Source organism: Aquila chrysaetos, chromosome 3 (assembly GCF_900496995.4).
Source record: "Aquila chrysaetos chrysaetos chromosome 3, bAquChr1.4, whole genome shotgun sequence".
NCBI lineage: Eukaryota > Metazoa > Chordata > Aves > Accipitriformes > Accipitridae > Aquila > Aquila chrysaetos.
Window position 1 is genome coordinate 52,095,597 of NC_044006.1, and position 27,261 is coordinate 52,122,857.

At 40.5% G+C, this 27,261-nt stretch overlaps 1 protein-coding gene across 2 annotated transcripts in view; it reads right to left on the bottom strand.

Moving 5' to 3' along the window:
- The window catches only part of LOC115339085 (probable acyl-CoA dehydrogenase 6), a 98,723-nt gene that overhangs the window by 17,172 nt on the left and 54,290 nt on the right, over positions 1-27,261 (bottom strand). For both annotated transcript variants that reach the window (XM_030008445.2, XM_030008444.2), the window contains exons 3-6: positions 23,511-23,640; positions 15,272-15,378; positions 9,166-9,333; positions 3,586-3,759 (exon numbers count right to left, since the gene is read on the bottom strand). In XM_030008445.2, coding sequence (XP_029864305.1) covers positions 3,586-3,759; positions 9,166-9,333; positions 15,272-15,378; positions 23,511-23,640 — 579 coding nt within the window. The remainder of the gene's footprint in view (positions 1-3,585; positions 3,760-9,165; positions 9,334-15,271; positions 15,379-23,510; positions 23,641-27,261) is intronic.

The following is a 27,261-nucleotide window of genomic DNA, read 5'->3' on the forward strand; positions in this document are numbered from 1 at the left end:
GTAGTGACAGGACAAGGGGCACTGGTTTTAAACTGAAAGAGGGTAGGTTTAGATTGAACATAAGGAAGAATGTTTTGGGGTTGGAACTAGATGATCTTTAAGGTCCCTTCCAACCTAAACCGTTCTATGATTCTAAGAAATTCTTTATGATGAGATGAGGGTGCTGAGGCACTGGAGCAGGTTGCCCAGAGGTGGTGGATGCCCCATCATTGGAAGTGTTCAAGATCAGACAAGACAGGGCTTTCAGCAACCTGATCTAGTGAAATATGTCCCTGCCCATGGCAGGGGGATGGGACACAATGATCTTTAAAGGTCCCTTCCAACCCAAACCATTCTGTGATGCATAGCTAACATGGCAAAGCTTAGCTGTGCAGCAAACAGCAATGAAATGCAGCACATCATGAATACCATGACTGCCAACAGCTTTGTACAACATAACAGCACACAACACTTGGTCAGTCATATAAGTACAGAGAAATGCCATTCTTAACAGTGAAACTCATTTTGTCTCTGAACTTTTTTTTTTTTTCTCTCTGTATATTTGTTTCCTCTTTTGTCATTCAATGTTCTCCACATCCTCAGACAAACTTGGCCCCACGGGTTTCAACTGACAGCACGTGCAGGAAATGTCACTCTAGGGCAGCCTAAGGAACGCACGGTCTACCACACAGCTGAGTATTGTGAAAGCACTTGAAGTTGCCAGATGCAGAATAATCTTTTTCTCATACTTCCATCCAACTTACATTTTTCCACTTGAAACTGCTGCTCACTGTAAACACACTTTGCCTTGCTATGTCTCCTCTCAGAACAAAAGGAAGTTAATATATTTTTCCTAGGCTGTGGCTGATCACTCTCTAGTGAGATGTACAGTGAGCTCCAAGCCAAGCAATCAGTATCTTAAGGACACGCATTGCCCATGCAAAGGATCTGTCATCCTGCTTACTGGCCATGACTCAATGGTGCTCATAAAACTGAGACTACAGGAGCAGATAGAAGTCATTAGAAAAGTGCCATTCTGCTCTCTCACACACACTGAACTCCCTTTTTACCTCCAAGTTAAGCAATTCACAAAAGAACCGTTTGCTTTCTTGCCATAGCAACATTCTTTTCCTGTGATCAGTGCAACAGGTCCACAAGTGGACGGTGCTTACCAAGTGTCACAACATGGGAGAGATACGTGGCAGCTCTTCTATTTCAATGAAGCAAGAAACACAGTGACTTTTACTGATGCCTTTGGTAACGTGTCACTTGGCACAAAAAACCACACCTGTAACCAAATTTTGCAATTCCAGGAAATTAGTTTTCCATTTATATTTTAAATCTGTTTGACTGAAAATTTGTTTTAAAAGGAAAAAAAAAAAAAAGGTAAAGAAGGAAGAAAACTCCCCACACATTCTGAAATCTGGCCACAAAAGAAGATAATTAATAAACAGAGAGAAGGCTGAAGCACATGGTACTTGATACTAAAAATACATAAAAACTAAAACTAAAACAAAACCCCCCAAACACAACAAAACAAAACAACACCCAAAAAGAAAAAAGAGAAAAGAATGGCATTCAACTGCCTCTTCCAAGTTTTAGGAAGCAGTGAAGGCAAGGTTACCAGGACTGGTCCCTAAAGTGTTTAAAAGCAGACTGATGATTTTCAATGTCACATAAATAGTCACGAACTGGGAAGGAACAGAATGTCCTTCTGAGGGCCAGAAGTGAGGACTGCGGTTACATGTGCAGACCTAAGCACAAAACTACTGAAGGCACGTCCATAGTTTTGCACATCTGAGCCTTCAGCAAAACACTTGTGGTTGAACATAGGTAAAACCATTTGCAGGACTGGAAGTTAACAGCTAGATGTCGTGGTGTAACAATCCGCATCCACCAAGCACCTGGCTCCCTTCTGAGCATCGGTTACTCTTTTTTCTTGTTTACCACTACTGGTTACCTCTGAAGTTTGCAACTTGGCCCAAACCATGGGTCTCGCCCCTGCTCCCAGTGCTTTTGTGCATTTTATATCAGATAGCGGACAAAAGCAAAACCAGGGGGCTTAGCAAGGTATAACACACTGGCCACCACGCTGCAGGAGGCAGCTCCCTCTCCCTTGGTGAGCTCAAGGCTCTTCCTCCCTGATGGCCCCTGCCCGGCCATGGCGGGGGGAGCAAAGATGCCCTTCCCAGACCGCTCATCCAGGGCGAGGGTTCGCCTGCTCCTGCTGTGTTGGTTCTGGGCAAAAAGAAGAATTGAAACCTGGTGTCCCACTTCCTGGCAGAGCACGGTGACTGCCAGGCGGTTGTGCAAGGCTGGACAGTACCAAGCTGCCAGTGGTTTTAACAGGAGTGATCTAACCTGCCAGGCTTTGTGTTTTGATGCTGTCAGTGCGCGTCACTTTTGCCTGGGGCATGACTAATGTCGTGGGCTACTCTGCTGCCTGAGGAGTATCACTGCAACCCAGAGTTTCTGATTGTTCTGTTTAACTTAGACTTCAAACTGAGCATAAAAATGTACAATGCATGTCCTTGCAGTCTGCGTACGTCCCAATTAAAACAGGACCAGGAGTCGGACCATGTCTCCTCTTTGTCCGAGTCTGCCGTGGCATCCCTTGCAAGTCTAACCTCCTGCTCTTTGCTAAAACTACTCTCACTTTTACTGTTTATCTCAGGCTGAACTAAGAATTTTAGCCCAAACCAAAGATTTTTGTAAAGCATTTGAACTCTAAAATATTTAGTCTGGGATCAACCCACAACAGGGAGTGATTTTTTATTTGGTCACTTAATCAGAAAATCCCTTCTTAGAGTTCCTGATTCCCCAGCCACATACAGACAGCAACAGACGGGTTATGCACAGGAGCACGAATATGGTGAGATTATTTATACAACCCTGAAACTTAGAGGACCAATCTTCTCACAGTGAACCACTTTATATTTAAGTTGAAGAAGCAAACACTGTGGGGTGGGGGGGAAGGTTAGGACACTGAAAATGGACAATCCAGACTTGGATGTGGTTACCTGGAATATCCAGAATCCATGTAACTCAAATATATGGATTCGAGTACGGCCTGAGTTCAGAGTAACAGGAACTCTGTGACAGCGTAACTTCAGGGAAAAGAATTTGGTGCTGTACCACTTATGTCCAAAATGTACAGAGGTAAAACAGAACTGCAAAACAAAGCTCTTACATCCTGTAAGAGCCACTTCTTTACACAGCCACTAAGTTAATTTTCTAAAATCCAGGATAAACATTATAGCTTATTGTGCTACAGGAAAAATCACTGTCCTTCTATTTCGTGCCAGTATTTTGATAGCCTTTGTGCTATATTTGTAGCAGACATAACGTGATACTGTATTTTCTTATCAGCAGAAAAGCACCAAGAAAAAGAAACAAGGCAAACCCAGCCTCTGTGATGCCTCATAAAATATTTTCTATTTCAAGTTTTCCTACAGAAAGGGAAGGTTGTCTGCATCCAGGCTATGACAGATTTCAGAAACAGATTGTAAGAGGTTTTGGAATTTACAATAAAAGGAAAGTGCTGTTAGTCATGCAAAGGGTGACCTGTGTCCCTGCCTGGCCCCAGAATCACAAATTATGACTTACCAGTGGCTACTCCCCACAGCCGCTCTTCTTGGAATTGCAACATCTGATACGTAAAACCCTTTCCTTCCTCACCGATGAGGTTTTTGCTGGGGACCCTTACGTCTTCAAAAAAGATCTGAGCTGTGTCCGATGACCTCATGCCCAGTTTGTCTATCTTTTTAGCAACATGAATGCCTGAAGAAAAAGGGGTATTAGAAAGGTCACAAAAAATAGGAGCACTATGTACAAGTACAGCATTTTAAGAAAGCAAAGTTTACAGATGTGAAGGTATGTGCCAAGACTACAGTGAAACCTACCTTTAGGAAAAAAACCCAACGGTATTCTGGAATTTAGCAAAATGGCCCACATTGTATTTTTAAGAGTTTTTCCATTTTATTTAACTAGCAAATCAGAAACTGTAATTGTAAAAGTCCCACTTTTCATTATGTCCGCAAATAATAATTGTTTACTAGTAGTAATAATCTTACTTCATGCACATCTTGAAACAATGCAATATTTATTTGCTTATGTTTCATTTTTAGTGCACTATAATAAAATGCTGGAATTCAATTTAGCAGTATTTGCTGAGTACCTGCACTGCTGTGAAACAGTAGAGAAATAATGACAAAAACAGAGCTATGTTTTAAGGTGCAACTAGAGAATTTCTCCTCCTGGAAATCCTCTTCCTTCCCTCTCTTCCACATTTATCCTCTCCCTTCTAGCCTATCCTGATTTTTTCTGGTACCTGTAGGAGACAAAGTTTATAATCACACCACACCACTTTTTCCTAATAGTAAAAAATTAGACTCAAATTCATAACTGCTACAAACATCCAACAATTCCATATCAACTCTAAATTTTGTTAAAACTATGTATTTTATGATGGCCTACACAATACTGTTTAGTTCATCTAAGTAGTCATAGAAGGGTTCATAATGATCTCAATTAATTCCTCCGAGTTTTCATGTTAACATGCTTGTGAAGAGGGTTTACTTCCCCACAGACCTCTCTTACACAGCACTGACTCTGACCCCACATGCAATGGTCTGTTAGAGATGAACCCAGTTCCTTCAGGTTTGGCCACATAAGATTTCAGCAACCTAGTCACATCAGGTAGGACTCCTTCCTGTATTTTGTTTTTTCCTAGCTACACTTTCTTTCTTGCTATTGTTCAGATGCAAGCGTGGCGTACCACTGTGCCATGAGAATTTAATAGACATCCACTGATTTTTTGTGGCAATTCCCTTGTCTTCAGTTTTTACCTCCTTGTTGCTCTGGGGCTAATGCGAACATTTGGGATGGAAGTCAAGAATGTTTCGGAGGTAAACTGAGGCCAACAACCATGTATGAGGATTTGTGCAAAACATACTGATTACATCTGCCAAGTCAATATACATAGAAAAACAGTCCTCCAAATCAGCATATATGCCTTTGCAGAAAACCAAACATTTTACTACCCACACACATAATACTCTAACCAGTTTTGCTATGAGGAGGTATTCTGGTAGTATTTTCCTCTCTATTATATTTTTTTTTTCCAATTCTCTACTATTCTGTAACACGGCTTAGTAGGACTTGGTCACCGCACAAACTGTTGTGGTCCCTCTCTGTACTTGTTTGTACCTTGCTCCCCTTCATGGCTTTCGGTGAACATCTCTTTCTGAACTAATATAGACGCCCCAACTTCTACCAACAGGAGGCCTTCAGCCATGTGAAAATTACTTTGGTTTTGCAGGCAGAAGAAGTTGGCAGTCATTCCCTTCAAATTCACTCCCTCTGGCTGCATTGAATAAGGTTATGGAAAGTTTCATCTCTCCACAGAGATGAAATACTGACACTATTTCCAAATGCCAAGACTGCTCTCAGAATAAGGTCCACATAGACTTCCACACCTTGTACTCAAGACTTTTCTCCACCAGCCAATCTCTAAACAGATTATGTGTTAGGAATACTTGCTTTGATATGTGTTCAATGCAGGAAGAAAATCAGGACAGCTGTATAAAAATTTTTTTTACTCTTGGATAGAAAATTATCCAGCAATTTGCACCCAGTCATGCCAAAAAAGCATTTGTCATTTGTTTCTGTATTAAAATCAGAGCTAAACAAACACACACACTGAACCACTTACAGGCCCAAATGATTTCTGGAACATTTTCTCCTGTTGGAATATTGCTGCTTGGTTTCTTTGAGAGTCTCAGAGATCATGTCTTCGGACTACTTCCAGCTGGTTTTATGCAATCACTGCTCCTTACCCATATGAAGATGCACTTACTGCTCATTAGTGGGTGGTTTACTAAGGACTCTGCTGGAAAAAGTACAACTGCTGCCAGTTCTTTTTATTGCTAAATCAATCCTATTGTGTATTTCCCCAGATCCACACACAACAACTACTGAAGAAAGCTCTTACAGGTTTGGTTAGAGGAGCTACATGTGTTACCCATACTTCTTCCAGATTGGGTTGTGTGTTTAAGTTTCCTGAATCCAGCAGCATCCCCGCTTTGTTGTGCCTTACCAGTTTCACTTGCTCTTAGATTAATTCATGTTTCTCACTCAGAAGGAGGCAAAACTGCATCAGCCTCATGTAGTGTCTTCTCTGCTGCTAGCACATACTTTACATTTCCTCTTTTTTGAAGACAATGATACATAATCATCCCTTTGGCTACAATATGGGCATCAAAATCTTCCTTTACTTAGTTTAATTATCTTCATTCTCTTCATGAGGGGTACTGTATACTAAAAAATACCAGCAGCAGTAGAAATCATCTGCCCAGCTAACTCCTGGAGTTTGTCTGTATTAAATAAACCACAAGCCATCCAATAACACACAAATCTCAATCCAGCAAGGCCAAGTCCCTGACTTACTAAAAGTCACTCTAACAGAGCCATTTGTGCTATTTGCACCAGTATCACTGAGATAGATTGCTATACCTCTTCCTGGGCAGTTTTTCCCAAGTATCTTTGATTTTTCATTTTCCCCCACTCCTCCAGCTTTCTGACAATGTCTTTTATTTCCTATATTCTATCTTGAGAGAAAGGCAGTCACTCTCCCCTGACACCATTTAGTGCCATTACAAATGGAAAGAAGCACATTTTAAACTGCAGCCTGAGAAACATGCTCTCTCCCCTTTCCTGGATGCTCTTCGCTTTATTATCTCCTCCTTGCAATCTACCCTAGTGCTATCTGAGGACTCAGAGGACAAACCAGTGCACAAATAGTTACCAGATTAGGGCTGCAAGCCATTTGTCTATATATCTTGCACATAGACATTTTACGACTTGTTAGATTCTCTTTCATCATGAGAAATTCAGCTTTTTTTTTAAGACATCATTAGTATGAGGACTATTCACCTAATTTGGATATCTACTATGAATCCACACTGCCGTTATCCAAATTCCCTTTACGAGAAATCTACTCAACAGTGCCAAATCTAGACCATGCTTTGGTTCACCCCAGAACAGACACTGTACACACCTAAAATTAGAAGCAAATCCTACTTCATGTCTCCAATAAACTACGAGTTGTAGTTAATAACATGCTTTCAGACTTGGAACTTTTTTTTTTTTTTATCACCACATTATACAAGTACAAACCAATATTTTTATGAAAAATGCTGGACTAGTCTCCCATGTCCTTCCAGCTGCTAGCAAGGAATGAGTTACTGCTGCGCCCTGGATCCCTTCCTTACCCTGCCATATAGGCTGGTGACTGCAGCAGTTAAGTCAGACATAACACACTCGTTCTCCATTGCACTTGTTCTTGAGCTTTGACACACATACATCTACAGACGCTTGATAGTGCATCATTCAGCAATGTCCTCCAGACACTTCCTGTACAGTCTCTGTCTGCTGCCCTCCAAGGAGCACAATCTCTGGCAGACAGACATCCTTAGGATGTATCAAACCAGCTGGAGCTTCCTCCTCACATCTGTGTCAAATGGCAGCCTTTTCCATACTTTTCCTCTTTGTCTTCCTGAGAAATCTCACTTCTGATATGACCCACCCACTGAGCACAATCAACCATCTTAATACTTCATTTCAAAAGGTCACCCATCTTGGTACAGTGACCATTTTGGAGGTCAGTATCTGTACCACACAGAAGAATGGAAGCATATACACTTTGCAGAGTTAAATCTTTGTTTCTAGGATGACTTCTACACTTCTGCAGGTCAGCTTCAGGAGATTCAGGCAATTTTTCTACTCAAAATCCTTTCACTGCCGGTAAAGAAGGTCTGTGTATAGGCTGTGTGACCTAACGACACCCCTCCTAAAGCTACAATGTCTCACCTGTCTTTTTGGAATAAGCAAAGTAGCTGAAAACCTCCAAGTCGATTCCTGTATATTCGACTACTCAGGAACAGACACCGTGTGGACTGTACCACTGAAACTTGTACCCTTAGATCAGGATGTATTTCTTCAGTGTCTTCACCCAAATCACTAGTCTTCTTCAAAAACAAATCCCTGCTTCCAAGACCTTTGAAACTTTCACTCCAGCCCACATTTAACTCACAGACTCTTCTTGTAATTTAAACTGATAACGATAGTAGCGCCCTGGCAAAAACATCCCTTTGCAGAGCACAGCCATGAAGCACCCTGGGTATGCCTGCACTTCTCTTCAGCAAGCCCACCAGGTTGGGTGGTGGAGGACGGTTATCGGAGGAAGATAGGACCATCCACCCAATACAATCACAGCACAGCATTGCATCCTTCTAGTATTCAATACGGCTGGTCAGTAAACCCACCCTAACAGAGTCAGATACTGCCCATGGGCTCCTGAGAGGCAGGTGTTGGCATGTGGGATAAGATTGTTTTGGCAGGTATTTCCCAAGTTTGAAATCTCTAAGCTCTATCTTTCTATTTTCACATGTTTGAGAATCACTTTCAATATTTTCTGAAGAAATAAGACAGCAAGCTTAAAAATACTTCTCCATTCATTGAAAAAAGAAGTATATATTCTGCTCCCCAGTCCTCATACAAAACAGGAAAGAGTTTAATGCTATTTTGGAAAGATAATTTAAGAACATTTTACATATAGTTCATATGTAGCAAAGATCTATGTAAATAGGGTAATATGTTATTTATTTTGCATACTGTTTGTGTCTTCATGCCTTTTGGGGACAGAAATCCAAGATAAAAGTTTTGTGGAACTTCTCCAAAACTGAAAGACACTGGATGTTATAACTTTCAAAAAAAAATGTTGGCCTTATTTTTAATTATTTCTTTGAGGCATTAATTTTGTCCTTGGCTTTGACTTGTCTATTCATTCTCACAGAAGGTTATGAAATATTCCCATGCAAATGTATCTGAACAACTTTTATAAATTTATTTTTGGTGAAAAGGACTCTTCATGTAAAATTATTTGGGAGTCACAAGCTCAAGTCTGCAAAATATTTAACTTCCTTCTTGTTTCCTCTTGTCCCTTACTTTTTTGTGGAAGTCTGCAAATGCATTTCAGAACCAACTTTGTATGACAGTGAAACACCTAACTTAGAAGAGCATTTATGGGTGCAGTCCTTTCTGTCAAACACCTTTCCTTCTTGTACCGGTCGTACACAAAACCACCAATGAAAACAAATTAGAAGACAAAGAGTTCTGTGTTATTACCAGGTAGATCCATTGGCAGACATATGAGAGATTTATTTCGATGGGGAGGTCCTTCACTGGTGTTTGCCAGCAGGCACATCCAGTCCGCTTGACACCCCGATGTAGTCCACATCTTACCACCATTTATGACATATTCATCGCCTTTTCTCACAGCTGTCGTCTTGATATCTATTTCAAAACATAGGAAATGAAGGGTTATTCTTCTGAAGAGTAAGCTGGTCCCTGTATGACTGCTAGAGTCACTTCCTTGCTCTCAGACAGACAACTAATATTTGGTTCTCCCTTCATACCCCAGAAGTCCTCTAATCCTTCCAGGCTGCACAAGGCAGACCCATCTGGACAACCCTTGGAAGGCAAGTGAGGGAAACCAGACCACTTCTCTCACCCTCTTCATTCCAGTGGATGAAAGCAGAAAACTTTCCCTAAGCAAATTTGGTCGTCAGAAACGGGCCAGAAACATTTCAGTCTGAGGTGATCCATTACATGTTTTTGTTACTATGCACGTTAGTCACTCAGAATGCCATTAATTTCACAGTCCTGACTTAAACAAACATAAGCGTCAGTATCTGTGTATGCATAAAGATATACACACACGCACTTCCTGCATGTTCTTGGTTAGAATGGCGTAATAAATTCAAAGCTAGTAAACTTTCAAAAGGCCAAGCCTAAATGCTAAGAACGTCCGTACATGAAGGAGTTCTGAACACCTGCTATTTATACCCCCTGGCAAAAAACAATCTTATTTTAATCTGCGAGTGTTCACATCACACTGCAAGCAGCCCTAGCTGCAACAGACAGCTGGAGTGAATCAGTAGTTATTATTTACACTCCAGCAGAATTTCTAAAGGGTTGGCTTCTTTCCCCTGCAATTGAACTTCCTCAACTAAAACCCCAAGTGAAGAAGACTCTTCAGCAGATACCTAGCTAAAAGTAGGTGATGGTATAAGAGAACCCTACCTCCCCCCTAATAGCACCTGTAAATCTAATGAGACTATAAAGTCTGTAAGAGCCCACCTACTGAGGGAGGGAGTAGACTTGGAGGGTAGGAGTCAGATACCAAGTGGAGCGGGCAGGCATATTTAAGTCAGCTGGTTATACCTTCATACACACCCACCTCAATCTGCACACAAACCTTCTTCCCAAAGGCTCTAAATATAAAACAAAGCAAAACCAAGTATCTGATCTTCATTTACAAGATAAACTGGGACTGAGGTCAGCATGGCTGAAAAGAAGTCTGTTTGATGAAGGAACTGGGGAAAAATGATGGGAGAAAATTGTATAAGGTATAAGACAAGGGGATGTTGGATATAGCTATGGCTAAAGGAACTTACAAGCAGATAATGATGAATGGCAAGGGAAAGAGATAGTACTACTGTGGATTAACACAGTAGCCATATACCTAGTCAGTCAATGAAAGGACTATGCCAAATCTGTCCAAGGGACTTGATATGAAATCTGTGTAATAATGAAGGCCAACAAACTGAAGGAATCTAAAGTACTGATGCTCATAATACACGGACACAGACACTGGACAATCTCATGTACATGGAGACTAAATAATAAATGAAGGACACACAAGAATAAGAAATACGACACTGTACTGAAGTAGTGTGAAAAGGATGGGAGCATACGCAGTGATTTACATCACACATCCCTTTGTTGTGGAACAGCTACTAAAGAGATTAGATAGAGGTCCCATGGAAGGTCTGCAGAGGAACAATGAGCACTATGATGTTATCACAAATGTAAACAGTTCTTGCAAGCATGGCATCACAGGGGACTAACCACCCAAATACAGATTAAAGAACAAATGCCTTACTAATGGGAACATTCAAGTACTTCCCCGTGCTGGTTGTCTGTTTGCTTCAAACACTTGAGAAACAGCTATTTAAAATCAACTTAATAAGAGTTGATTCTCTTTAACTGTAAATAGAAGAAAGATGATCAAGTCAGTAAGTAAGTTTTATGTTTAAAATACAGCAGGCTTTGAAAACCTACTTAATTTACTAAAGTCAAGTGGACTCAGTATCAGCGATATGGCTATGAAAATAATTTGAAATATTTGACTGTAATTATTCTACTTGATAAAGCATAGCTCTGGGAAATGGCTACTTCAGTGGGTGCTTCTTAACTCATTTTTGGCAGGTCCATACCACTGTCCCTGTAGTGCCTAAAACTCAACAACTTACAGAGCATGCTGTGAGGGCCCCTTCTAGGAAAGACCACAAGGCATCATTGAAAGGCATATGCTACAGCTAGTGCCATATAAGGAATCAGGGCTGGTCACTTCACCGTTCAAATCACAACATACTTGAGCCTCAAGTTTTCTTCTCCACTGTGCTCTTGAGTCCAGCCATGCACCTAAATAGATTTGACAAAAGGCAAGGTTGGCTTCAACTTTTAAGGTCAATACTATGATCAAAGATAGGCAATGCATATCCTTAAAGTAAAAGATAAAGAATGCATATATGGAATTTACATCATCAGCACAGGAAAAAAAAGAACCAAACTTGCATGAAGTAGCTTCAATTCTAACTGAATGAATAATCACTTCAAAAAAACAGGAGATGGCCTAAGGAAAGGAAAGAGATTAATCATCAAAGTAAGCTACAGTTTGGAGGTCAGAAGGTAAGAACTGCCACAGGTCAAACTAAGTTAAATCTTGCAGATGAAAACCAACAAAACTGAAGAAGATTGAGGCGGCAAACAAAAATGTTTCAGCCACAGAAATGAAAAGGGAATGAGAAAAAACATGAGGCATACAGAGGATGCCTCAAAACTAAAGAAATATTTCACAGGAGATTACAAAAAGATTCACAATATAGCTGACAAAGAAAGACATCTACAGGAAGGACTGTACAGAAATTAAAATTAGTGAAAACAGAGGTTGTTGGTTTTGGCAATCTGCACAGCCTCAGAATACATTTGGAAAGAAAAGATAATTCAATTTACCAGTGGTATCTTATTTAAAACCAACCTGATTTATTCATTACGAAAATGGATTTTCTAGAGAAAAGCAGAACAGGAAAAATCCTGTTGGACCCAAGCAAACTAAAACTGATGCTAGTAGGTAACTATGAGTTAAAATTTTGAAAAGATAAGAATTAGGACAAAAGTGGAAATGTGGGTAAGGAACCTGGCAAAGGGAAATTGCATCAAGTTGCTTTAAAAGAGGAAGTCCTGACATGCAGGGAGGGTACTATTGGAGCTGCCCTTTGGATATTAGCCTTTGGACAAAACCTATTGAATTTTTCCATTAATGATCTTTAAAATAAGAGTAAGAATACACTAATGAAATTTGCTGGTGACACAAACTTGGCAGACATCACCAACACAGATAACTGAGGTATCGCTCAGCAAGAAAGGAATGATCTTGAGATTTCAAATTCAACACGGCAAGTACAAGTACCTAGGCACAAAGTAATGATTGCTGTATCTTACAATGTTTCGGTAGCAAACCGCTAATGAAGATGATCTGCATAGTTAATCACAAGATTCACAAGCCAGCAAACTGTTGTGTTACATTATATATCAGAGGGTAATATTTCTATTACAGTTGGAGAAGTATTTGTACCATTATAGACGCCATGTGCAATTTTGGTTTTTTGTGCTCAAAAAAGATGACCTAAACCCAGAAAAGCAGAAAGATTGGAATCCACTGAGACAAAATGGGGCAAGATATCTATGTTGAAGAGGTAGACATGAACAGGGTTACTTGGTGCAGTTGCCTGGAAAACATAACTTGAAGAAAGAGGAAGTGTCTTCCATGATGTGTTCTTACATATCCCCCCCAGACTATCAGCAAAACATTATATAAATTGCGGCATAGTATTGAGATAGAATGAGCTAAAATCATTAAAAGCGACACAAACGTGTATGCTTTGTGATACCAAGAATCCTGAAATTAAAGACAGACTCCTTCTATACTAACTGGTCCATACTGTTCTGCTTCTCAAGTCACCTCTGCTAGTTTTGTTGTGCATGGTCAATACTATGTACAATGTACAACAACTACATTTGAAAGCAAACAGGTGCTCCTTCACATTGAGTTGAAATTTTTATTAGACTAATATACACAGTCCTTTTTGTTCTGTTAAATTTTGAATGAATTAGTTCCGGGCACCTTTCACTTCTCATGTAGAGAAACACTTCTTTTTTTTTTTTCCTGTGTTCACACCACCTTCAGAAATTTTGGAACTGGCAGAAGAAAATGCTAGATACACCTTATGTTGTGTCATTCTTCAGCTTAAAATATACTGGCTGACATGGCAGAAGCATGTCCCCAACCTTCACATGTGAACAGTTCCTATGCTTTACTACCGCTTCACTTATCTGAGACAAACATCCCAATAGCATGAGAAACCAAAGGAAATATCAAGTGCAGTTTCACGGAGTTCAGTCCACTTTAAAGCTGGGCCACCTGGAGATATGTTCTCTCTGCCTCATGCAAACCAGTGCTACTCAGAACATAAGCTAGTGCTGCTCATGCCTAAGTTGTCCATTTAATTATCCTTTAGAAGCACTGTAAGCTGGTTTCTGGATTTATACCAGGGATCAGATCTTCCATGACAGGTGAAAAAGTATCATCATTTCATCCTGCAGTCTGCCTCCCAGCTGCACTCTGGGTTCATCAGATAATTCTAGTTGATTCCAAACTTCTCTTTAACTGTATTAATCCAAGTGTATCATACCAATTAAACTAGATGATAAACAACATGCAGCTAAAAGAATATTTATGTTACTTATTATCTGGAACACTGTATCAAAAAATTAAAATCATATTTAGAAAGTTCTGATAATCATCTAATTAAACTTGAGAGGCATTAATTAAAATAAATTATGTTGTATTTCCTACATCAGCAACATTCAAATTTCAAATTATTTTAATGAAAAACAAGTCTATAAAAATTATGGAATTTTTCATTTGAACAAAATCAATTAACTAGAAAAGAAAACAGCAATGGATCATGCAGGAAGAGTTAGTCTCGTTGTTTCTTTATCCCCATTAACTCTCTTGAAAGCTACCTGCTGCACCCTTGCTCTAACACTAAATAATTATCTATTTATCTTGAGAAAACCACGATTTTGGTCAAGGAGATGGACATAGGACTCTGCTGATCAAAAAACTTCTGTTGAACTTGGCAATTTTGTCTGTAGGAAGATGTTGTCTCAGTAATTTGTAAGAGCACAATGTGTTCAACCTAGCCATCCTGCGCCCAACAACAAAACCTCTAAAAGTGGTTTCTTGTCATTCCCTTTTCCTTGAAGTCCACGATTCACAGTCAGATGAGATATCTTCTACTTTTTCTACAATATCTGTTTTAACTTAATTGTTCAAATTATCTACTGCCTCAGGCACTTCAGAATAATAGTTTCATTTGTCCATGATTTTAAACGTATCCTTGCACTAAACCAAGAAAAACAGTTGCATGCAAAGTAACTAAATCACAGAGCTAACAGATATGACATGGCAAATTCTTCATTAGCTCTAACTAAAACAATCACCAGTTCATTTTTGCTGCACAGGAACAATGCAAGGGGCTGAGGTGAGGTAAGAATGAGCGAGAGGAACCCATTGTGAAAGTGATGCCATCATTGTCAGAACAGACTAGCTCTGCAATTTGCCCACGTTCAGTGGAGAGGTCTGTTTTAAGGAAGTGCAAGTTTTAGTACAGTTGAACAGGCCACATCCCCTATCGTGTACGTCTGCAGGTTTGCACAACTGACAGTGGCTGTGCAACTACAGGAGGTACAGGAGTGCTCCTTGCCAGTGGTGAGCTCAGGAACACAGGAGGCAGCATCAGGACAAACGTTAGGAGAAATCCAGGGCCAGCATGACAGCTGCATATTAATCTGTTGTGCTCAGCCTATACAGGGTTATAGCTATTGATTCACTGACAAATACATTCAATTTGACTGCTTTTGGATGTGTCAGAGGCATGCGTTACTGCTCCTGGAATATTACTTTTTGCCCTTACCACACGAGACTTTCCTTCCTTTGTATTTCTTACAAATGATAGTGGCAAAGGGAAGGGTCAGGGAAACCAGATTCTTTCCAGTAAAATACCAGGCTATCTAAAATTGGCGATTTGCTAGGTTAACTTACTTGCAACGTCTGACCCAGCTCCAGCTTCGCTGATTCCCAAGCAAGCCACAAAATCTCCAGCTATAGTTGGTACGAGGAACTGTTTTTTCAACTCATCAGAGCCAAACCTGCAACAATATAATGAAAAAGATAGGCTATTAAAAGCTTTTGAAGGTAAACTTTATTTACAAGTTTAGTTACAACTTTTGTTCTACCCACACAGTGATCAGTTTTCCTATGACTAGGTAAAACCTGTCCCAGAGCCAAAAGGCAGAATAGATACCCTCCAAAGCTATGATTCAGAGCCTTCACCAGAAGTGCAGCCATAATCATTTTAAACAAGCATCGTGGTTTAACCCCAGCCAGCAACAAAGCACCACTAAGCCGCTCGCTCACTCCTCTCCCCCCTGGCCCTTGTGGGATGAAGAGAAAATAGCAAGAAATGCTCGTGGGTCAAGACAAGGACAGGGAGAGATCATTCATCACTTATGGTCATGGGCAAAAGAGAATCAACTTGATCAACTTGGGGAAAAAAAAAAATATTGATTTGCTACAGATCAAATCAAAACAAGGATAATGAGATGTAAAACCAAACCTTAGAACACCTTCCCCCCACTCCTCCCTCCTTCCTGGCTCAACCCCACTCCCGGTTCTCTCTCCCTCCTCCCCCCCAGCAGCACAGGGGAATGGGGGTTGGGGTCAGTTCATCACACGTTGTCTCTGCCGCTCCTTCCTCCTCAGGGGGAGGACTCCTCACTCTTCCCCTGCTCCAGTGTGCGGTCCCTCCCATGGGAGACGGTCCTCCATGAACTTCTCCAACGTGGGTCCTTCCCACAGGCTGCAGTCCTTCAGTCACAGACTGCTCCAGCGCAGGCTTTCCCATGGAGTCACGGCCATCTTTGGGGGCATCCAACTGCTCCGGTGTGGGGTCCTCCACGGGCTGCAGGTGGGCATCTGCTCCCCCACTCACCTCCAAGGACGGGCTGCCATCTCACCACGGGCTACAGGGGCATCCCCTCCTCCGGCGCACCTCCTCCCCCTCCTTCCTCACTGACCTTGGTGTCTGCAGAGGGGTTTCTCTCACATTCCAACCTCCTTCTCCACTGCAGGTTCCCCTTCTTAAATCTGTTCTTCCAGAGGCACTACCACGGTTGCTGATGGGCTCAGCCTTGGCCAGCAGCGGGTCCGACTTGGAGCCAGGGAAGCTTCTAGCAGCTTCTCACAGGAGCCACCCCTGCAGCCCCTCCCCCACTACCAAAACCCCAAACCAACACGGCTTTTACAAGTATTCAGGCATCATACTCCCACAGAAACGTGTGGTCTAGTTGCCCCAAATCTGATCTTTATGACTGTTGTTTTGAGAGCTATCAGATCCAAACATAGTCCCTGGGGTTTCCCCTCAATGCTCCTGCACCAGTCTGCAGTCAGCCAGGATGGAGGACCTGCTGTCTGCGTATCTTCTGACTTGCACCAGCTCTTTGCCAGGTTTTAGTGGTGACTGAAAAGTTATGACATGTGATGGCCACCTTCTGCAAATATCTGTATTTATGTTGTCAATATTTCACATCTGCATTTAAATCACACAGTGAAATGCTTTAGTGCTTCTTCCCAGCCATTCTTTCAGTCACCACAAAAATAAAAAGGGAAACAGCAAACTGTTGATGGCATTTCAACACAAAAAAATCACTTGGCCATATTTCAATTCAGTTAAGAGGCACCCTCTTTTTTTCCAACGTTTAGGTGCTTTCATCGATTCAAAACATGGTCCACCTCATTTCACGGTTGATTTTGTCCTAATTAACATTCACTGATGTGGTCTTTCAGCATGAATGGTGAGCTCATGGTCTAGCTCTTGAAACTCTCTTGTGCTAGACTAAAAAATTCCTCGGGTCATGAGATGTCTCTTCTGTGAGCAGAAATCCATAAAAGTCAAGTTCCTCCTCAGTCTCCTCTTCGGTATGAGGCTTCTCAGGTCAGCATCTCCACTCATCTTAGGCTTGCTGGCTGCCAAAGCAGGCTGCAGTTACCTGGGCCCTCCTAAAACAATGTCCCAGGACTTCCAAAGGAGGGATACCATTTTAGCTAAGACTCCTTCTTCTCCACTCCAACCCCGACACAAAACAGTCAAAGGACATGGGATGGCCAGAGAACAGAGTGGGAGCTGGCAGACACTTTCACTTTGTGCACACAGGGAGCTCAATTCCTAGTCCTGTCCCCGCTGATAATCGTGGCAGCAATCCCAAATAAATACAAGAAGCCAGCTTGGAGTGTTTATTCCTTCCTCCAGCATACTGGGACAAAGTCCCCTGCTCTGTTATGCAATGTACTTTTTTTTTTTTTTTTTCCTTGGGACATGATCAAGTATGGCCAGCTGAACATTCATTAAACAAAAAAACCCCAATCAACAACATGAAAAATCAGATTACGAGAGGAGCTAGCAGAGATTTTTGGCAATGCTTTCTGATGCTTAAAACTTTGCCAACCTTTAGTCATTTCAACAGAGGATTTCCATGACAAGAACTTCTCTCAGAATAATATTTTTGGTTTGATATGTTTGGTTGGTTGGTTGAAGTTCCAGAAAACAGTTCAGCTCTTCCCAAAAATGAGGCTACAGAAGAAGTTATTTTGCAATTAAAAAAAAAGTCTGGCAACACTATCTTCAGAAGATCATGGGTCTCCCATGCCTTGCAAGAAGGACACGCAGCTCAGCAAGCAACTAGCTATTGTGTTAGAAATATGTTGTTTCTGTAAAATTCTACCTATTTTAAATGTATCCCAGCAAAATCTTGGGTTTGCATAAATGCAATACCCACTTCTTTCCAGTTTAACAGCTCCAGAATTAGAAAACTCCGCAATGAGATCATAGTCTGGTCATCTGTCTTGAGCCAGAGCATGTCTGCTTTCTGGGCCGGGGCCATACCCCAGAGCATAGTTTCCCATGTGATTAACTGTGCAGCCTTAGCATCGCTCTAAAATATATTTTCATGCATGTGTGTATGTATACACACACACGAGTCTACAGTCAATGAACTGTTGACGCTGGGTAACCAAGAATTCTCAAGTGTGAGATTCTGACACGTGAAGAGTTGCATGAAAGTGGTCCACTATTTCTTGCTCCACACTTTATAAATAACATTGGTGGAATGTCATTAATACAAACACAAAAATGACAACGGTATACAATCTTGTAAATGGTGGGTAAGAGGAAAATAAAACCATGGCAAAATGCAGATGTAAGAACACTTCCTTGATCCACATAGTTCTGTTTATGTGCTCTGCCAATCAGAAATTTGAAGTCGCCTTTATTCATCTCAAATATATATAAAAATCTGGTTTCTGACAGGTTAGATTGCTACATTGAATGAAAATACGTCTATTGCACATCACTATTCTGACTTAATTGGGCTGATATTCATCTTGGTAGAACTGCAGATCTTACTTCTGTTTCTTCTGGGGAAAAAAGCTGAGCTGAAGTGAATTAATTAAATTAGAAAAGTTCTGAGTAGAACTGACAGATACACTAGTATGATACACTATTAAGTGCAAATTGAAATTCTGAATATGAACAGCTGCTGGCAGTTCTAACATGGCTCTCAGCATTTGATCAACTCAAGCTTTCTTGCACTGGAGCTCACACATTTGAGCACTATTCACCACCAAAGCAAAAATAAAGAAGAAAAAAAAAAAAAAGTTTTCAGATGATCTATCCATCGTTCTACAGTATCTCAAAGATGACACAATAGTTTACTCATCGACTTCCTAGGAATATAAAGAAGATTTCCTTTAGGCAAAGAAAAGGGTAACTCTGACCTACTGTCATTTTCCTTCTTACATACTAGCAAGAGGTGAATTTCTCCCAATTGTCTTTCTGTTCTGCTCCTAGACTCAAACTATTAGTAATGCAGTAGCCACGTGCCACGCTTTTGCTTCAGTGTAGCCCTGCACAGGCATCCTACCATCTGAAGTCCAGGTCTAGCTTAGCAGTACTCCTTGGATCTTCAAGATACAGGAAAAGAAGCAAGAAAAAAAAAAAAGGGAAGAGATACTCTTTACAGGCACAGAAAGAGTTAGAAATGCGTGGTGAACAACAGCAAGCACCCTTGGGCAGCATGGAAGCAAGCCTCATTAAGTTCAGTAATTTACATAACCTGGACTGAAACAAATCCACACTGCAATCAGCTTTCTCTCCTTGAGTCCCTAATTTCAGTCAAGGTAAGACAACATGGGAGTTTAAAAAACCCACATTTAGAAAACTTATTTACTTTTTGTGAAAGACAGCATAAGAAAAAAAAGCATTAAGGAAAGTGCTCTGGCTCCCAGTTTTTATCAAGCCTTTAAGCTTCAGTTATTTGAAGATTTTATGAAATAAATTTTTCAGTTTGAGCTACTGCTGTGTTCTGAAAAGAAGACATATGAGAAGCCTGTATGAGACTACCTGATGGGTATGACTACCTCATGCAGATGAGAGTACCTGAAGGGTTTTGGTTAAGAATGATTACATCAATATTCTATTTATTTAGGAACGCATTTTGCACTAAAATGCAGGTATTGTAAAAGAGGAGTCATATTAAAGATTACCCTCTTCAGATCATGCAGTTTTTAAGAGCTACTCATGTGGCTGGTGTCCTGCTGCTACCACACCAGCTCTGGAGACCTCAAGGCTGCCCACCAGACAGCCCGCCACCGTAGCACGGCCAAGTTGTCACCAGGAGCTGGAGAAACCTCAAACTTACAGGAACAGTGTGAAGCTGTTCTGAGGAAAGCTAGTTCAGAAGTAGCTGCTTGACTTCACATTGCCCCACTGTATTGCTCTGGCCGGGTTAGACCCTCACAGGTATTCAAAACCACAAAGCAGCACAACTGTCTATGGATGCAACATAACTAGCCATCATGACAGCAATGCTTAATGATACTTTTATTAATGATGTGTTGAAAGCTGCACCTATAACAGTCTCTGCTCTGGCTCAGGGCAAGACCTGGCCTACCTTATGTGCACTATACAAATTAAGTACCAAATGTGAGAGCAAGAAAACTCAGTATGTCTGTTCTTGAAGAAGCACAAAACCAAGTTTCCCTTACACTGTGCCAGTGGGAAAGCCACTCAGCTCTTGAATGACCCCTTCTCATTTTCACCCTTTTCTCAGGTGATCAAGTGGATGACCCTGCTTTTCAAAACTGCTATTGTGATTGTCAGCTGCAGCTTCTCTCCTTTACAGCAAACAGGAAAAGAGACAGTAAAACTAACTTTTTGGACGTTAATTCTCAGGTATGCTGCTGTTCAGGGTGGAGAAAGAATCACTGACAAGTAAGCTGATGAAATAGAAGAGCACTCTCTTCCCACTAAATAATCATCATTATCCTTACCGTTTTCCTATAAATGATAGCGGGGGGGCAGAGAAAAGGAACATTTACTGCCTAGTGCTGAGATAAAGGAGCTTTACACTGATCTGGTATCACTATGGATATGTCACCCTATAGCTTTGTTTACAAGCCCAGGGAAACGTATCTCATTCACTGCCTCAGTTGAGAGCTGCTTCCTCCACTTGAATTGTAAGCATGAAAGCAAGTGAAGTATTATATCTGAATTCATTTGAAAGACCTGACAGAGAGTTATGTTCAGAACCACATACATCAAAGGTCAGATCACTGCTGACAAAACATTTTGCATTTAGTTCTCAAATTTAGAAAGTGCTGCTGCTTCACTTAAAAGAAACTGGGGGAAAAAAATGGAGCAGTCTGGGCATCTTCAAGTGAAACAAAACTATTTTCTCCTATATTTGTCTGCACAATAGAAATGCATATAAAGCAAAATCTGCAGGGTTGTTTCCAAGTATGACCATGAATATAACTTTCTGAAGGTTGTAAAAAAAAAAAAAAAAAAAAATCATAAAGAATTAAGTAAAAAGGGGCAGGAACAGTGAACTGGCAAACAGATACAGGTAACATTTTCAAAAGTTATTATTTATATAATTGAAACTGTTACTACAATGTACTTCCCATTTAACCAAATATCTCAAGGACCTTCACAAACTAAGCCTTGCAACAGCTTGTCACTGAAGCAACAAACCCATGGAAGTTGCAGAAACAGCACCAGGAGGCATCCTGACTCTAGATAATTTAAGACTTTATTTTTCCAAAGTATGAAAATTTTAAAAGCTCTGTGCCTGCACATGCACACACGCATGTGCATATATGTATCCATCTGTTCAAACTACTGCGCTATCTATATATCTAATTGAGGGAACATCTCCAATTTATAGTGGCAGAGCATCTTCATGACGTATCACATTCACTGAGTTCGTTCTCGGGTTCACTCAATACATGCTTGATGAATGCTGAATAAAGCCCAAAGTTAGGAAAGCCAACAAAGGGCTCCAGACTTCTTTTTATAAGTTTTTTAGGGGATGATGGTTGATTCCCGTATTACTGTTTACTTTGTGCATTGCTGATGCATCATGTGTAACAATGCATAGTTAAGATGCAAAATTCGGATTATCTCTTTGAACTTGGTTAGGATCACCACAGTACACAGATACCTTTAAAGAAACCATTCAGGTTGTGCATGTAATTTGAATCCATGACGCAGGGCAAGCAGTTAACCCTCTCACTATACCGCATGAAGTAAAGCTGCACCCGTGCAAAATTTCCTGTAGCAACCAGCTTTCTCTTTTCAGTATCAAGTTTCACTTTTACATCTTAAAGAGTGGGACACTGTACTGTGTAACTAGTCAGTGGAATTGACTTAACAGTGGAGGAAAAGTTCACTGATACAGATGCAAATTCAATTACAGATTTCATCATGTTAATGATATTTTTACCTTTACTTTCCAAGAACATCCACTGTAGGATTTCACTAGCACAAATGTATGTAGCTTCACTGCTTTACTACAGCAGAACAGAGTATAGGAAGGCCAAAAAACGGCAATGGAACAAAATCCCATCTTCTTTTACCCACAGCTTTTTTTAAATGCCTGGGAATAAAAGGCTATCATGGGGGCAAGGTACTATTTTCTGAAGTCTTTTAAAATACTAGTTTTATTCTCAGTTGGACTATAACCAAGCTACTGTTGCAACAGACATACCGAACTCCATGCTTTCAGCAAGCTTTTGGTGTATTACACAAAGGAGCAGAAAACTTTTAGAAAGATTTCCCATGGCTGAGACCTCCAAAGTTGCACGTACCTAGCAGAAGGATAAATGGATGTCAAGGGAACAGAGCCTACATTCCAGACTCTACAGTGGATTTACAGGCATTTTCATTCAGAATGGGGGGAAAAAAAAAAAACCAAACCCAAAAAACAAACCAAACCCCACACCAACAAACCACCCAATCCTAAAATGCTCTTTTGTGCAGAAGTTCCCCTCTTGTATATCTGTTTTGTGCAGAGAAATTCCTGACTTCATCATCATTATTTGTATTCAGTCCCCACCACCACCTTCCAGAATTTTAGGCGTATCCATATTCCAGGGGAAAACTGCTGGTCCAGCCTGTCGCCTCCTTCTAGTTTTGCAAACTGCTGTTTTGACGCAGAATGTCTTTGAAACTACTGCATGAAGAAGAATTTGGTAACTGCCACTTTTATTGACAGAGGGAAAAAAAAACCCAACAAAACAGATTCAGAAAGTGCAGGAGCCTGAATGATAGCAAGCGATATAAAAGGGGAACACTGACACAAGCAGATGAGAAAAAGCAAAATGAGTAATTGCCTGGAATGGGTGTATTGAGGAAGCATGATACATGTGCTACAACTTTAGGATTTACACCAATATTGATCATTATTTCTGAAAAGTCATAGTCTGTGAGGAGCACCTTGTAAAGCTGGAAAAAAGCAAGTAAATTATAAAATAGAATTAGACTGATCCTAATCATTACAACTAAATGCATCCTTAGTATGACTGCACTGGGATATCTGGCTATGAAAAAACCACAAACTTGAATAGGGGAATTCTGGAATTAAACTTGTTTTATTGGTTGTGGCACCAAGGTTCTGTGCTTGTAAACATATAATCTACTATTAAACAGGGCCTATGTTTTAATATAGAATATTCTAACATTAAAAAAAAAAGAAAGTATTTTCTCCCCTAAACCAAACTATCTGAGAGTGGTAGAAAGGAGTTTCCTTCCCCAGGTGTTACTGAAGAGCAACTAGACAGTAAATCTGCACAGTCATGGTTTTTTCTACTCTTATACAGATTGGGTTTTACGCCTAAACACAATACAATTTGGGTTTTAGGCTAAACCAAACTTTCTGAAAATTACCTTGTAAGAGCAGGAGTAGCCATGCCAGCTTGCACTCCAATAGCCAGAGGAACACCTCCGCAGCGGATATTTCCCAGCTCTTCTGCCACTGCAATGTTATAGGAGAAGTCCAAGCCCATGCCGCCATATTCTGAGAAAAAAACAAATCTATGACACTCATGTTCTAGACTGGCATAAGCAACAACAACAACAACAAAATATTGCTACTGCAAGGACTTGCCAACTGTAATTTCACTGCTAATTTTTAAATATTTGACAATTATCAGCTTTCCTTTCAGAAAAATGATGTCATACTATTCTTTACAAAACCTGAATTTAAAATTACACCCGCTCTAATTACACATATGCACATCAGGTCACCTCTGAATACCCTAAGTGGCATCATTACTTTTACTTGAAACCACAGGAAAAAGTGACGTGCTGCTGAAAATGACATTAGAAGGCAAAATTATGCTTTCTAACAGCAAGGTCAAATGAACAAATCACCACAAGGTAAGAAGTGCTTTTATTTCTCCAAGATAACACCTGACACTCGCTCTCACCCCTCAAGACACTCAAGTGGAGCTTGTCGTTCACACGCAGCAGTCAAGTCAGCACAGAGCAAGACCAAGTACCCCTATGTTAAGTTACTGCTGTAGCTCAAAATCCATGTTAGGCACAAGTACGATACCGAACACGCATATTTCATACCCTGGCACCTGGTCGGTGCAGTCATTAAAGCATTTTTCATTAGCAGGCAGCTGACGACCCAGGGTGCTGGCTGGGTGCCAGCATGGGCCGCTCCTCCTCCCCACATTCCAATCTGCAAATTCAATTACAGAGGATATTATTCTTCATCTCCTTCCCATGCCCAGTGCTGATAAACCCACCATGCAGTGAAACACAGAAAAGGGCTACATTGCTATGATGGATGAGGTAATTTCTAGCTGTATTAAACAGTTTATAGTCCAAAGGAAATATGGTGAGAAAGAGAAGGTTACTGCTTAACGTCATTAGTTGACTGAGAAGCTTTGATTAGATAGCGTTTTCCTCCTTTTTTTTTTTAACTCATTTGAAAACCAGCTACGAAAGTTAAAAAAAAAAAAAAATAGATACAATCCCCTACCCCTCACACACACGGTAAGGGGCAGACAACCCTCTTCCATTTTCACTTGCTGACATCAAACACTATCTGAGCTCACCCCTCTACTGACCTCCTTTGAAGTTTTCAAAAAACACCATTAATTAAAAATCAAAACACCACAGTGCATATAAACACAGGGCCTGGTGTGCTATCATCTGTTTCCTAAACCCACAAAAACTGTCTTTGTGCATCCTTTTTCTGCAGAAAGAAAGGAAAACACAAATAGAAAAGGCTAAGTGTGAAGTTCAATTTTCAAATAACATTTCTCCTTAGGTAATCCTGAATAGTCTGGATTGTCAGAATTAAAAAAATAGCTACTTTTCCAAACTTTTACCTGAAAATAATGAATGTTTCTTAAAAATATACACAGGATTAAAATTCTTACTGGGAGTTTAATCAGTACAGTGAAACAACAGTAACATCGCAATGCATTTAGCATAATATATAATCCAATTCTCTTGCCTTCACAAAGCCCCCATCAATAAATAAATGGTCTGAGGAACAGTAACGAATGTACGTGCATGTAAAGGCAAGGCTATTTAGAGATGTGTGGTATGAGAGAATTTTTGCTAAATTTATATTAAACTATAGCAGAGTTATAATAGATAACCTCAGTTCTGGCACCACTCAGATGCTTTCCATTTGATTTTTTTTTTTTAAATGTCAATTTTTTTTTTGCCAAACTGCAGTTATTACTAATTTTGTCTTTGGTTTTGTCTACCAAGCAGTTACATTTCTGTCTTTCACTTAATTTCACAAATCAAAACCTTAGTTTCTTGATTCACCCAAAGCAACCTCACAGGAGGAATGCTATGCACAAAACTGACCCAAAGAAGGACAGTTTTATGCAGGTGTACAGCTTACATTCTTTGTTCATATAATAATATATCATGAATTGTAGTATAACAGGCTTGCCTTGCTCTCATTTGAGATTAGCTACTAAGTGGTACATTTTAGAAACAAAATGCTGCAAAAGGCCAGCTCTCAAAGTGATTAACACGGAAAGAATTTCCTACCAAAGGGAGGAAACAATCAGAATGAAGTCTTAGGAGCTGAGAAGGTGGAGGGGGGAAGCCCTACCAGGCAAAGAGGTGATGCACTCTGCAAAGATTTTATAATCTGGGGATAGATAATGCAAGAAACAACCACAGATGCAGACAGGCAGGAAGGGCAGAAGCAAATGGTAAAAACATTAATCAGACAACACCTAACTTTTCATCAGTTCTGTTCCAGGAGCCCAGGAGAAAGAGTTTAATGGAAAAATGTGAGTGGTTTGACAGGCGATTATAGGGAACACCTCTTTCAAACCCAAAGTACTTGATCAAAACAGAGATTCACTTGTCCATGCAGTCTGTGTAGCTATATCCCCAAGTGATTGGGTAACTTATGCCATGGCTAAAGACAGTTGTGTCCCATCTCTTTGGAGAACTGGATCTCTGCACCGAGACACGCTGCCAGCAGTGTCACACACAGCAATAGCAGGCAGTGCTGGCTCTGAGCACCGATGCAACTTTCTTTTTTCCCCAGCACATGGTGGCAGCCTGGCTTTCACAGCCCTGCTGCCAGCACTCCAGCCAGCTATTTTGGGGCTGGTCTGAGCACATCACCCTGCATGCCACAGGACTCAGCTCTTTAACTGAGACAAAACCACTAGGCTGTTCTTATTTCCACCTGCTGCAGCAATGATGGTGAATGTTTAATTTTTATTTGGAATAAGAGTCACTCTTTTTGGAATAACCCTTATTTGCAATAAGGGAATAAGCTGGTAGTAGGAAGATTGTGTTCGCCAGTCTCATCAACAAACACCACCTCCTGGAAGTATCCGTACAATAAGGTAATGCTAATAGGTCAATATAATTTCCATTCAGAAAAGCTAACGCCATGCCTAATATAATTTTTGGTGAAAAATCCATAAAATGAAAAGAACTAAATCCATTTCAGATCTATTGCTTTTTTTAAAAAAAAAAAAAAAAAAAAAAGAATAACAAGCTATATGTAAATATACACATGTAAAACATTTCTACGGTAAATATTTCATTTAACTTTAAAATGAGATGAGTGACCTTCAGCGAATTGTTTGGCTACATTTCCATCTTTAATTTGCAAGAAATATTAAAAGAACAAAGCAAGGCAAAACTAGGCAGAGTGTCTAATGCACTAATGCTTTCACAATTCAAAACAGGTAGAAAAAGGCAACTCCGCTAGATTCAAATTTTTACTGTTTTGCTGACAATAGAACAACTTCCAGCTGTTAAATGGCTTAATTTGATATCTTATCTTTTGCTCGATTTTAGGTTCTTTTACAAAGAAATTAAATTACAAAGCCCAAAGCAAGAACACATGAACATGCACATAAATAAAGCTTCTGCACTGCAGAGCACGGGCAGGACCCACGCTGGCGTAGGGGAAAGGCGTGAGGAGGAAGGAGCAGCAGAGCGGGTCTGCTATGGACTGACCGCAACCCCCATCCTCATCCCCCTGCGCTGCTTGGGGTGGGGAGGGAGGTAGATGACTCAGGAATGAAGGACTGAAGCTGAGCCTGGGAAGAAGGGGGAGAGGATGGGCAGAACATGTTTTAATTTGGCTTTGTTTCTCACTACACAAATCTATTTTAATTGGCAGCAAATT